This window comes from Dasypus novemcinctus, chromosome 20 (genome assembly GCF_030445035.2).
Source record: "Dasypus novemcinctus isolate mDasNov1 chromosome 20, mDasNov1.1.hap2, whole genome shotgun sequence".
NCBI classification, from domain to species: domain Eukaryota; kingdom Metazoa; phylum Chordata; class Mammalia; order Cingulata; family Dasypodidae; genus Dasypus; species Dasypus novemcinctus.
The window spans coordinates 15,956,769-15,970,604 of record NC_080692.1 but is presented as its reverse complement, the minus strand read 5'-3'; the positions used below and the strand labels follow the sequence as shown (position 1 = coordinate 15,970,604).

The following is a 13,836-nucleotide window of genomic DNA, read 5'->3' as shown; positions in this document are numbered from 1 at the left end:
TACCATTTTCTGGAGTTTTGAGGATGATGACTTTGCCAGTTATTGCCAGTTCAAAGATTCTGTGGGATAAAGAATCCTGGAGTGCCTTATGCCACCTAGAAGTGAGACCACTGGGTCAACCAGCAGTAATCCCTTTCATTCTAGAAGGATATATTTGCTGGGCAGAGGATTTTGGGTTGATAGTTTTTCTTTCAGCTCTTGTGAAATATTGTGCCACTTCATTCTAGCTTCCCGGATTTCTGACAAGAAACCAATTATCATTTCTAAATAAGATGTGATTTATCTCTTGCTACTTTCCAGATCTTTTCTTTGTTTTATTTTTTGAAAGTCTAATTACATTATGTCTTGGTGTGGATTTATTTTAATTTTTCCTGTTTGTGGTTTGTTTAGCTTCTTGAATCTGTCAGTTTATGCCTCTAGCTGAATTTGGGAAGTTTCGAGTCATTATTTCTTTAGTACTTTTTCAGCCCTGCCCTCTTTCTTGTCCCTTCAAGGATTCTAATGATAAGAATATAGATCTTTTATTATAGTTACGCAAGTGTTTGAGGCTCTGTTAAAATTTTAAACTCTCTTTTTTTTTCTAGTGCTCAGATCAGGTAATTCAAATTGTTTTATCTTCTGGCTTCCTGGTTATTTACTCTCTGCTCTCCATTCTGCTGTTGAGACCATACTTTGAGTTTTTAATTTTGATTACTGTATTTTTCAGTTCTAAAATTTCCATTGGTTCTTCCTTAACTTTTATTTATTTGCTGAGACTTTCTTTTTCTTTAATAAGTCTATTTTTTTTTATTTGTTCTAAGTGTATTTGTAATTACTCATTCAAGCATTTTTATGATGGCTGCTTTAAGATAACTTTATAATTTCTGTCATCTTGATGTTGGCATCTGTTGATTATCTTATCTCCATTCCATTTGAGATCTTCATTTTTTGTATGATGAGTGGTTTTCACTGAAATCTGGACATTTTGATATCATTTTTAATTAAATTTAAACCTATTTGCAAGATACAATAAAATTGTATCTTGCAGAATATTCACAAAATAAAAGATAAAAGAATGACAACAGATTTTGCAACTTGGTACAAGTTGTGACTTAGCAGGCTAAACAACATGGAAGAAATCAGATACCTTCTCGTTCTTGAAATGTTCTCTATCACCAAGCAAAATTTAAAAAATCCACAGACCCTCTTGTTAATATTCATCAAGAAATGGATTATTTTGGTGATCAGAAAATCTAAAAAATAAAGAGAGAGTCTTCGTCAAGAACTGTGTTTCTAGGCTGGAGGAAGAGAGCTTTCTGTTACACTACCACCATTACAAAAATCAATGTGATTTTCTTTTTGGAAGAAGCGCAAATCCAATTAGTATATCTTAATCATGTACTATTGCATCACACTTCAATGAATACATTTTGGAAAACAAGCACAACTGCACACACAAACACAAATAAACCAATAAATTCCATTTCTGCAGGTATGTCATTTCACAAATTAAGGAGAAAAACTATTTGTGGTCATATTTTATACCCCTAGGAGGGCAGACATGGATACTTTCTCTTTTGGAACTATGCCCAGTTTGTTTTGATGTGTAAAGTTAATAAATGTTTCAAGGTGATGAACAAGGTGATAAGGATATCACTGTTCAATTTCTTTTGAACACTCAGAATTGATTTATCTGTGAATTTACTAGGTGAAAATTTATATATTAGTCCTAGAGATACTGACTATAAAATGAAGTAACTTCAACAGGGAGTTTCTCTTTTATCAAGGGACACCAAATATTTGAGATAGAAAATGCTAAATAATTGTATAATACTTATATTTATTATTGATTACTGATTGTTTCTTCACTCTCCCTTATCCTTACATATCTATCATTTTATGATATTCAAGCAACATAAATTGAATACCCATGAATAGAGTAGTTTAACAAAATCCTTCCCTCAATGATCTAACATTCTAATTTGGTAGACAGAAAATGAAACAAAAAAGATAAATTAATAAACTCAATGGTATGCTAACTAGAGATATGAGCAAAGAGTAAAAATAAAGTAGTGTAGAGGGAAAGGATGTGCTAGTCAGGGTTGCATTTTTAGATAAAGTGACAGACAAAGCATCACTGAAGTGACATCTGAATTAAGACTTAAAGGAGGTAAAGAAGTGAGCCATCTATCTATCTGGAATAAAAGCATTCTAGGTCAAGAGAAGAGCCAGTGCAAAGGCCCTGAGACAAGCCTGGCATGTGAGGAACAGTAGAAAGGTGACTGGGGCTTCACTGGAGGCAGGAAGGGAGTGAATGGTAGAAAATGGAGTCAGTGATGTAAGAGAAGCAGCAACATGTTGGGCCTTATGTATCTCTGTAAGGAATCTGGCCTTTACTCTGACTGATATCAAATAAAGGAGTAACCTGACCAGACCTACCTACCTTTTAGCTTTGTTCACTCTGGTTGCTGTGCTTGGGGATACAGTACAGAAGGGAGAACAGTTAGGAGCTAGTTACTTGACCAGGAAGACTTTGGGATGAACATATTGTGTGTGTGTGTGTTTGTAACTTGTGAGGTTGCAGACACCATCATGAGCTTGATTTTAGACATAATAGGTTTGAGCTTATTATCCAAGTGGACTTGGGTAGGCAGATATCCAAATCTTGGTCCAGTACATAGGCCTGAGCTGGATATTTTGAAATCACTGAGGAATGTAGGTGCAGACAGAAAAAAGAAGTCCAAGAATTGAGCTCTAGGCCACTCCAAAGCTTAGAGATCAAGGTTATAAGGAAAAACCTGCAAAGAAAATGAGGAAGAATGGCTTGGGAGGTAAAATGGGGCGGAGGGAGTGAGGAAAGATGGACCAGATCAGCAGTACAGAGAGAAAATAAGGAAGAAAGTAAAGAAAGTTTTTCTAGGAGAATAATGTGATCAGCTAGGTCAAATAAGATGAATGAGAACTGCTGTTGGTTTAAACAAAGAGGGGGTCATGGATAGCCTTGATTAGAAGAGTTTTGTTAGAGTGGAGAGAGCAAATACCTTACTGGTGTCGGCTCAAGAGAATGGTAAGAGAGAAATCGGAGGCAGCAAGTATTTACTTATTCAAGTTGTTTTACTGTAAAAGGAGAAATGTGATGGTACCTGGAGAGTGAAATAAACACGACAGGATTTTTGTTTTGTTTTATTTTGAATATGAAAGTGAATTTGATCTTGTAGAGAGGGAGAAACCAATGATGTCAGCACAGAATAAGATTTACTAGGTTTTTTGTTTTGAACAATGAGTAAGGCAAGGAGAGAGACGGGAAAAGGAGTTGAGGGGGTATACAAACATGATGTTGTTATTAACTTTGGAATTTAAGCAAGAATAATAAGGAAAGGCATCACATTAGAGGGTTGAGTGACAGTGAAAAGGTGGTAAGATTAATGGATTGTAGGCCTCAGAGTAATCAAAGGATTGTTGGAGATGGGGTATATAGAGAGTGAGCTGGACATGTGGGAGGTGTGAGAATTTAAAATTGAGTGACAAATAGTTAGGAACCAAAATCTTCAAAGAATAAGGGAAAGTGACCTAGGAATTGGTGAATGATTGCAACAAGGAGATATAATGGTGGGAAAGTCTGATGATATGAGATTCAGGGAAGGATGTTTTTAGGGAAGAAGGAGTAAGAATGGCCTGGATATACTAATGAGGGGATAATGAGAACTCCTGCTGTATATTCAGGCTTAGTGGTATACGGGTATGGTATGGATAACAGCCACAACCTGAAAAGACTGGTGGAAAGCAAAGCCATTAGGAGAAATCAGGTTTTAGTGAGAGCAAGAAGGGTAAATGGGGCATTTACAGAAGTTGAGGATAAGATAATTTTGCCAACAATTGATGTGAGTTCCAAAAAGAACAGAAAAGAGTGCTGAGACGATGTATAATAAGATACCAGATGATATATAATAAGCTAGAACCAGGAGTTCTAGGTTCTTTGTGGTGACTGAAATAAATTGTGACAAAAAGCATGATGGCTAGGGAGTTGTGGCCAGACTTATTGGGCAGAGGAAGGTTGGGGGTCTTTCCAAGAGCTCATAGAGCTCTGGGGCTCCCCCCAAGATTTCTACTGTTGAAGACCTTGAAGGGCAGTCTTGCTCTTTCCATGTTATGAGTCCTTTACCTACAAAGATGCATTAACAAGTCATTGAACAGGAAAAAAAAAAACCCTCTGTAAACTCTTGAGAATCACAGATTCTAAAACTATGAAGTGTAATTAAAAATTTATCTTCAGAAATGATACTTTTTCTGCCACTAGACTTCTCTACTCACCTCCAAACCCTTGGTACCAATCCTTTCTGTATTCCTTCTTGATTTTCTGAACCCTCTTAATCTTTAGTGAATTAGAGGGTGTGGGCTTTGTGATAGATATTTGGAAAAGATGAGGAATATTAAGATGTAGAATTGACAGGATAAGGTGGTTAATTAGATATGGGGATGAGGTTTGTGCCATAATATTGACATTTGTAACATTAGCAAAGAAGTTGAGAGAGAGAAAATAAAGACTTTACTTTTCAGTTTATTAAATTTTTAAATAATCACTTCAGGTATCATAATTATTATCTCATTTATTTTTATGCTCTTCCATGAGAATAGCTTTGTCATCATATAGAACACAAACCTGTTTTTCCTCGGGTCTAGAATGATACCTGTGCACTATGTTTTTACTATTTGAGTGTTACGTATTTCTAAATGTTTTGTTTTATAAATTTTATGTTTTAGAAAAGCTGAAGAACGTTGGAATGTTTCCTTACTATCATATTCCATGTTGACCATCTGCTATTTTCTGGGAGACACCCTCTCTACCTGAACGCTGTATTAAGTCTGAACAGAACAAAGAAGTAGAATTGTCCAGTTAGGTTACTGGAGACAGGAGAAGTTATAGAAATTGGGGAATTACTAATATGTAGATAGGAGTGAAGCTCCATGATGTGGCTACCTAGGGGGACAACCCAGGGAGAGCCCAGGCTTGAGGATGGAGCTTTGGTCTTACTCTGAGTCTGACCTGTACGCTTGCCTGGGCAGAATCTTGAACCTTGGAGTAAATCTCTGGTCTGAGGGCTTAAAGAAAAAAAAGTTTTCCAACAACTTTCCCAAGCAACAGACTTCATTCTGTGGATTGGGATAAATGGAATTCCTCCACTATGCTGCTCCCCAGAATCTATAATCGAACAAGTTACTTACCCAGCTGCTTCAAAATAGCGCATGTTTCTATTTAAGCCATCTAGAGTTTTCATATCCTCTGGTGTTAAACGGAAACCAAAAACCTATTGGAAATGTGAGGAGATCAGTTAATTTCCCTCAAGCAACTGCTCCTTCCTTCCCTAGTTTATGTAGGTTTTATGAGAGAGTTGTCATGGACCTGGAATTCATTCAACAAGAGTTATAGGCATTTATATAATCAGATAGTTGAGATTGGCACCTCTGCTCTGGCCTCAGAACCAGATCTTTTATTGGGTGGCTGTGAGTGTGGCAAAGGAATCCTAAAGATTTTTGATCCCACATCTCCCCTGATCCAATGCCTTCAGTTTACAGATAAGAAGACAAAGGATAATTTACCCAGAGACATACAGCTGGGGCAGAACCAGGATTGCGACCCAAGCCTGGCCCTCCATTTAGTGTTCTTTCCACAACACTCTCCCTCCCTTGCAGCAGCTGGACAGTTAAAGACAGCACATGTGGGATGCAAAGAGAAATCAGCATGGAGTAGACATGAGATAAGCTTTGCCAAAGTATATCTGCAGAGGTAATGCACAAATAACCACATACCAGGAGGACATTTTGTGCCTGCTGCCCACAGCCCTGCACTCTACCTGGAAGTTCTCTTTGATTCTCTTTTCATCAAAGCTCTTGGCCAGGACCACCACATCCCGCTGCAACTGGTAACGCAGTGCGACCTGGGCTGGAGTTCTCCTGTGCTTTTCGGCGATGGCTTTGAGTACTGGATCCTCCAGGAGAACTGGATTGTTCTTGGTTACCCTGGGAGGGAGACAGAGATGCTTAATGTCTGAGGCTGAATATCCATCTTACTGAGCCTGCTGATTTAGGCTAAGGATGGCTAATCCTCTAGAGTCTTCTTTATTACCCTCTGGATGCCTCAATATCTATTTGCTTCTTTTGTTATATCCAAAGAAGAAGTTTAGTACAGGAGGAAATGGAAACTCAGGTATTTTTTCACTTTTTAAAAATTTCTGAGAAATTCAGTAAAAGAGAGAGTCAGGAAGACAAAACTATTGTCTAAAGTAAAACCCAATAACCATCATTGTAATAGATAATTAACTCTTATATAGGAATTTGTTCAAAACATGCTTTCAATTAATTATCTCAGTTTTGTCATCAAGGTGCTAAATATTCAAGAGAAATAGCATTCCTCTTGAAGAGATAAGGAAACTAAAACTCAAAGAAATTGCTTTTTGTCTCATATCTCTCAACTAGTAAGCATCAGAATCATGGCTTGAGATCACTTTGTTACTCTTTAAAGGCAAACATTTTGAATTACATGAACACTTAAATTAATAACTTCATTAGTTAAAATGCTTTATTGAGACCTTATAATGGAGGTCTGTGTTAGGTAAAAGGTACACAAAAGTGAATTATTTCTGCTGCCTATCCTCGATTTCCCTCAGGTAGTTTGACAGACAACTCCAGAAGTTACCGTATCTATGATTAAAAATATCATGACTGTGGTAATGGACCTAGAGTAATGTTATGGAGATCATTACCATTCTTTGTTTGAGTCGGACCCCAGTGCACCATACGCAATCAAGGCAATGTTCTTGGACTTGCAGAACTCCAGCAGTTTGCTCTGGTTGTGGTAAGGGTGACATTCCACCTGCAGAGTACCAGCAGAAGTATTGGATTATAGGATGGCTAACACCAAATTTTATAGGGAATTTACCATGCCGTATTGCATGATATCAAAAATATTTAAGAGGACTGCAACATGGGTCAATTAACTGATGACCAATGAGTTGTGCCCATGACCTCCCAAAGGCCAAACTTTGGATTACAGCAATATTAAACAATTAGTTCAGTGCTTTTTTTTTTACCTTAAAAAAAAGGAGGTGCCAGAGATTGAACTCAGGACCTTGTACATGGGAAGCAGGGGCTCAACACACTGAGCTACATCTGCTCTCTAGTTCAGTGCTCTTGTAGGACAAGATTTAGATTACAAGGTGAACAAATATTCTAGTTTCTCAACCTGGCTACCATAGGGACATCTTTGGTTCTTCCTCATTTATTGCTTGTATATAATAAGCAGCAATTTCTGCCTTAATTTTTTTTTTTTTTAATCTTAGTGTTCCTTATATATGTCTCTCTTCTCCACTGCTGCTACCCTTGGGAACCAATAAATCTTCTCTCAAACTTGAATAACTTTTTTTCATTCTTGGCCATTCTTTAGCTCCAGAACCATTGTGATATCTTTGCATGATCCTTAAGATGCTCCCAAAACTGATCTTACTCTAAATTATTGTACCCAAGACTGTACCCAAGCTTTGGTCTTGTCCTACATGGAAAGAACATTTTTCTTGCCCTTTTGTCATCAAGTGGAAAAAATTACTAATTGTTATTAGTCAGAACTTACTCCATCCACACATTACCAGAGAGAGATTTCTGTGCAGTAAAAGGTATTCATGGTGCTAAAATCTCACTTTTCATTTTTCTCTTCTGTGCACCAGGAAAGAAATCAAGGACCTTTACTCAGATTTTTAACCATTTATTTTCTGCTCCCTTGTTCAGATGATATTTGGTCTAATGTTATTGTCCTAGCCAAGCAATGGGTGGTCCAGGGGTCAGCTCAGAAATGGGCTCTAGAGGTAAATGCACTTTTTGCTGCATGCTTTTCTTACTGCTTTGCATCTGACACTTGTGATTTCATAAAAGAAATGAGCAGAGATCTAAAGAGAAGAAACAAGATGCCTCACTTAGGCCCGTTTGAATTCCATTCTCTATCATGGCATGCAAGGAAGAGCCTGACTGGGATACTTGCTGGCTTGGTCATTAAGTGCAAATTAAATTTCTTTTTATTTTTTCCCTATGATCTCTCTTTTCTTTAAATGTTACATTCAAAAATATGAGGTTCCCATATATCCCCCACCCCTTCCCACTCCACTCCTCCCACATCAACAACCTCTTTCATCATTGTGGCACATTCATTGTATTTGATGAATACATTTTGGAGCACTGCTGCACCACATGGATAATAGTTTACATTGTAGTTTACACTCTTCCCCAGTCCATTCGGTGGGTTACGGCAGGATATATAATGTCCAGCATCTGTCCCTGCAATATCATTTAGGACAACTCCAAGTACCGAAAATGACCCCACATCTCTTCTTCCCTCTCCCTAGCATCAGCAGCTACCATGGCCACTTTCTCCACATCAATGCTATAATTTCTTCCATTACTAGTCACAATATTTCCATTGTAAATACCAGTAAGTCCACTCTAATCCATGTTTTATTCCTCCATCCTGTGGACCCTGGAATGGTGATGATCATTCCACCTCTATATCAAGAGGGGGCCTAGATTCCACATGGATGATGGATGCAATTCTCCTGCTTGCAGGTGTAGGCCCTCTTGCAAACTAACTTTCTATATAACTGCAGCTTAGATGTTTGCTATTTCAGTCATCAACTCTGAAGAGGAGAATGGGTGACTGGTAGGATCCTGAGATCAAAACTAAACCTTTACCCTGGAACACTTTACTTGAATTATTCTCTCACTGTTACCTGCTTGCTACACAAATCATAATTTTTTCTTCCAAATTCTACTCAATTTATTCATTTTTTTTAAAGATATTACATTAAAAAAATATGAGGCCCCCACTGCCCCCACCCCACGACTCCCCCCCCCCAATAACACTCTCCCGCATCATCATGTCACATCCATTGCGTCTGGTGAGTACATCTTCAGGCATCCCTGCACCCCATGTCCCGTGTTCCACACCATAGCCCACACTCTCCCGCGTTCCATCCAGTGGGCCATGGGAGGACATACAACATCCGGCAATTGTCCCTGGGGCACCACCCAGAACAACTCTAAGTCCCGAGAATGCCTCCACATCTCTTCTCTTCCTCCCCTTCCCCACACCCAGCAGCCACCATGACCACGTTTTCCACATCAATGCCATATTTTCTCGATTATTAACCACAATAGTTCATGAATAGAATATCATTAAGTCCACTCTGAACCTTACTGTATTCCTCCTTCCTATGGACCTTGGCTTGGTTGTGTCCATCCCACATCTATGTCAAGAGGGGGCTTAGATTCCACATGGATATTGGGTGCAATCCTCCTGCTTTCAGTTGTAGGCACTCTAGGCTCCATGGTGTGGTGGTTGACATTCTTCAGCTCCATGTTAACTGAGTGGAGTAAGTCCAATAAATCAGAGTGTAGGAGCTGAAGTCTGTTGAGGTCAGGGCCTGGCTATCATATTGTCAGTCCAGAGATTCAAATCCCCTAGATATATCTTAAACCCCAGCACCAACTACAATTCCAGTAAAGTAGCATGAAAGGCTTGTGAAAAGAGATCCCATCTGAGTCCAGCTCCATCACACAGAAACACCAGCTCCAAAGAAGGGCCCATCTGCCATGACCATAGAACCTGTGGGTCTCTTTAGTCCTCAAAAGGACCAATACCTGGGGCTGTATCTACTTTATCTGTCTCTGAGACTCTGCTCAGGTGTGCATAAGGGCAATCCTTCTGACAACCTCCAGACTCTTTTTTAGAGACTCATAGCCATATAAACTCATTTGTCCTTTCCATTTCCCCCTTAATTTAGGTCAAACAGCATTTTTAACTCCTATTATTATATGTAGACAGGGATATTCTGCTGGTCCGCGTTCAACCTTTAATTCAAGGTCATTTTCTAGTTGCACCATCAGCTGGTACTTGGTAGTGATCCCACGGTGCCAGGGAGGCTCATCCCAGGGTGTCATGTCCCATGCTGGGGGGAAGGCATTGCATTTACATGCTGAGTTTGGCTTCAAGACTGGCCACATGTGAGTAACACGGAGGCTGTCAGGAGGGAACTCCTAGGCACAGTGCTGCTCTAGGCCTTGTTCTTATTTCAGGCGTATAGGCTCACAAGCATAGTCATTAGTATCAGGGGCTCACTGTTGGGCACTCATTCCTTCCTGGTCCTTACCGTTGCACCTGGGGGACTGCCGCTACTCCCCTAGGGACCATGACAGAGGCCCCCCCAGCCAGTAACCCAGTACCCCCCAGCTATTGTTTTTAATTGTTTCCACTATAAGTATATCCAACCATTTCCATGCACCCTGGACATATGCCCTGTATAACTCCCTGTCAACCATATATCACCTGTCATTAACATCCCATTCCAGTATTCCTCCGCTGCCATTGTTGAAACACTCTGTGATCCAAAACTTCCTGAAAAGTGAAGCCCAATATAATGTCAGGTTTCCTCAATAGTAAAATGGAATATAGCGATGAGTTTAAAGGTTAGATATAGAATACATATTGATTTGGAAAAATTCTACATCCTATCTTTTTCTTTTCTTTTTTCCTAATTATTGAGCTTCTCTTCACAAGAGCCCTAGATCACAGTAATTCATATATACAATATATAGTACTCCCACACATCCACCGTAAAACCTTTTCCCTTCCACAGCGATACTCTTTTAACTTATTCATATCATATTTACTGAAACTGATGTACAGACTCCAAGACAATAGCTTTCAAACAAGGTGACACCTGTGCTTACATTGTGGTCCATACTTTAGGATATACAGTTTTCTAAGTTTTTTAGTTATCCTATGTTTTACATTATGGTTTACATTATTAGTCTGTCATCCCCTATATGTTTTTGGTGTAATATTACATGTTTTATATCCATCCTTGTGTACTCTCACGAAACTCCTCTCTTGCCCCCACATTTACCTTGGTTCCATCCATTCAACATACATTTTCCCCTCCCCTTGGGGCCCACAGCGACAGCCAATCTCCATTTCCCAAGGAGCCACGTCCAGAGATACTTGCAACAGTGTTCAGGGCCTGACTTGCTCAACTGTCCTAATGCCCTGGGAGCCACCCTTTCTCTCGAGAGATATGGTTCCCTCTATTTGATGGCATTAGTCCTCCCCAGGATGTGGGTCCACCCCCACTCTCACTTCTTGGGTCTCTACCCAATGGTACAACCCACCCTAGCAAAGTGAGCATTCAGATATTCCCCAGGAGTCCGTCCCGCGTCAGGCCATACCTCCGAGCATCCTAAATAGGTAACCCTCCTAATAATATTTTGATACGGTTTTCTCAGCATTTTACGCTCAACCAACACCTGACGCTCTCCTATATTCATATGTTGCCCCTCCCTCTCCCCAATTTTTTGGGCAATGTTACCCATCCGCCCATCCCCGGTCCCCCTCAAACTGGCAAAGGCAACCCCTTGCCCCCATTTTATCTCCTTTGTGCTCATACTTACCACCAACTCATCATAGATTCCACCCCTGCAGACGTCAGCTCACATCCTTCCTCCACCCCCCCCCCGATTTCCTGTAAACCTATCTTCCAGTCTCTAGCTCTCTGAGGCAGCTTATTTCATATCATTGAGGTCATGTAGTATTTGTCCTTCAATGCCTGGGTTGCTTCACTCAACATAAGGTTCTCAAGATTCATCCATGTTATCACATGTGTTTGTATTTGTTCTTACAGCCCAGTAGTATTCCATTGTATGTATATACCACATTTTATTGATTCACTCATCTGTTGATGGGCATTTGGGTTGATTCCAACTTTTGGCAATAGTGAACAATGCTGCTATAAACATTGGTGTGCATATATCAGTTTGTGTCCTTGTTTTCAGTTCTGCTGGGTATATACCCAGCAGTGGTATTGCTGGGTCATATGGCATATCTATGGTTAGTTTTTTGAGAAACCGCCAAACTGTCCTCCAGAATGGTTGGATCCTTCTGCATTCCCACCAGCAGTGGATGAGTGTTCCCCTTTCTTCACATCCTCTCCAGCATTTGTATTCTTCTATTTTTTTCAAAGCTGCCAATCTTATGGGAGTAAGATGGTATCTCATTGTAGTTTTGATTTGCATTTCCCTGATAGCTAGAGATTTGGAGCATTTTTTCATGTGCTTTTTAGCCATTTGTATTTCTTCTTTGGAGAAGTGTCTGTTTAAATCTTTTTCCCATTTTTTAAATGGGTTGTTTATCTTTTTATTTTCAAGATATAGGAGGTCTTTATATATGCAAGTTATAAATCTCTTATCAGATATATGGTTGTCAAATATTTTCTCCCATTGTGTGGGTTCCCTTTTTACTTTCTTGACAAACTCCTTTGAGGTGCAGAAGGATTTAATTTTGAGTAAGTCCCATTTATCTATTTGTTCTTTTGCTGCTCGTGCTTTTGGTGTGATGTTCATGAAGCCATTTCCTATTACAAGGTCCTGTAGCTGTTTCCCTACACTGCTTTCCAAGGTTTTTATGGTCTTGGCTCTTATATTTAGGTCTTTGATCCATCTTGAGTTGATCTTTGTATAAGGTGTGAGATGGTAATCCTCTTTCATTCTTCTACATATGGATATCCAGTTCTCCAGGCACCATTTGTTGAATAGGCCATTCTCTCCCAGTTGAGAGGGTTTGGTGGTTTTATCGAATATTATATGGCTATATATATATGAGGTTCTATATCAGAACTTTCAATTAGATTCCATTGGTCAATGTGTCTCTCCTTATGCCAATACCATGCTGTTTTTACTACTGTAGCTTTGTAGTATGTTTTGAAGTCAGGTAGTGCGATTCCTCCAATTTCATTTTTCTTTTTCAATATGTCTTTGGCTATTCAGGGCCTCTTTCCTTTCCAAATAAATTTCATAGTTAGTTTTTCTAGTTCCTTAAAGAAGGCTTGTTGATTTTTATTAGGATTGCATTGAATGTGTAGATCAGTTTTGGTAGGATAGACATCTTAATAATATTTAGTCTTCCTATGCATGAACAGGGAATATTCTTTCATTTATTTAGGTCTTCTTTGATTTCCTTGAACAGTCTTGTATAGTTGTCAGTGTATAAGCTTTTTACCTCTTTAGTTAAATTTATTCCTAAGTATTTGATTTTTTTATTTACTATTGTAAATGGTATTTGTTTCTTGATTTCCTCCTGATCTTGCTCATTACTGGTGTACAGAAATGCTACTGATTTTTGCGCATTGATCTTATAACCTGCGACTTTACTACACTCATTTATGAGTTCTAGAAGCTTTGTTGTAGACCTTCTCAGGGTTTTCTATGTATAGGATCATGTCATCTGCAAACAATGAAATTTTGACTTCTTCCTTTCCCATTTGAATGCCTTTTATATCTGGTTCTTGCCCCAGTACTGGAGCAAGTACTTCTAAGACAATGTTAAATAGAAGGGGAGACAGTGGGCATCCTTGTCTTGTTCCTTACTTTAGAGGGAAGGATTTTAGGAATTCTCCATTGTAAACAATGTTGGCTGTAGGTTTTACATATATACTCTTTATCATGTTCAAAAAATTTCCTTGTATTCCGATCTTTTGGAGTGTTTTTATCAAGAAAGGGTGCTGTATTTTGTCAAATGCTTTTTTTGCATCTTTAGATATAATCATTTGATTTTTTTCCTTCAGTCTGTTTATATGGTGTATTACATTGATTCATTTTCTTATGCTGAACCATCCTTGCATACCTGGAATGAATCCCACTTGGTCATGGTGTATAATTCGTTTACTGTGTTGTTGAATACAATTAGCAAGTATTTTGTTAAGTATTTTTGCATCTAGGTTCATTAGAGAAATTGGTCTGTAATTTTCCTTCTCTTGTGGTGTCTTT

At 38.9% G+C, this 13,836-nt stretch overlaps 1 protein-coding gene across 4 annotated transcripts in view; it reads right to left on the bottom strand.

The window, feature by feature from the left end:
* LOC101433437 (dihydrodiol dehydrogenase 3-like) overlaps positions 1–13,836 on the bottom strand; it is a 111,173-nt gene that overhangs the window by 64,076 nt on the left and 33,261 nt on the right. For 2 of the 4 annotated variants that reach the window (XR_009182044.2, XR_009182045.2), the window contains exons 7-10: positions 6,741–6,850; positions 5,832–5,997; positions 5,203–5,285; positions 1,127–1,232 (exon numbers count right to left, since the gene is read on the bottom strand). Coding sequence is in view for 2 of the 4 variants with exons in the window: in XM_004477367.5 (XP_004477424.1) it covers positions 1,190–1,232; positions 5,203–5,285; positions 5,832–5,997; positions 6,741–6,850 (402 nt within the window). In the remaining 2 variants the exon portion in view is untranslated. The other 2 variants (XM_004477367.5, XM_023584347.3) reach the window with 2 other exon arrangements.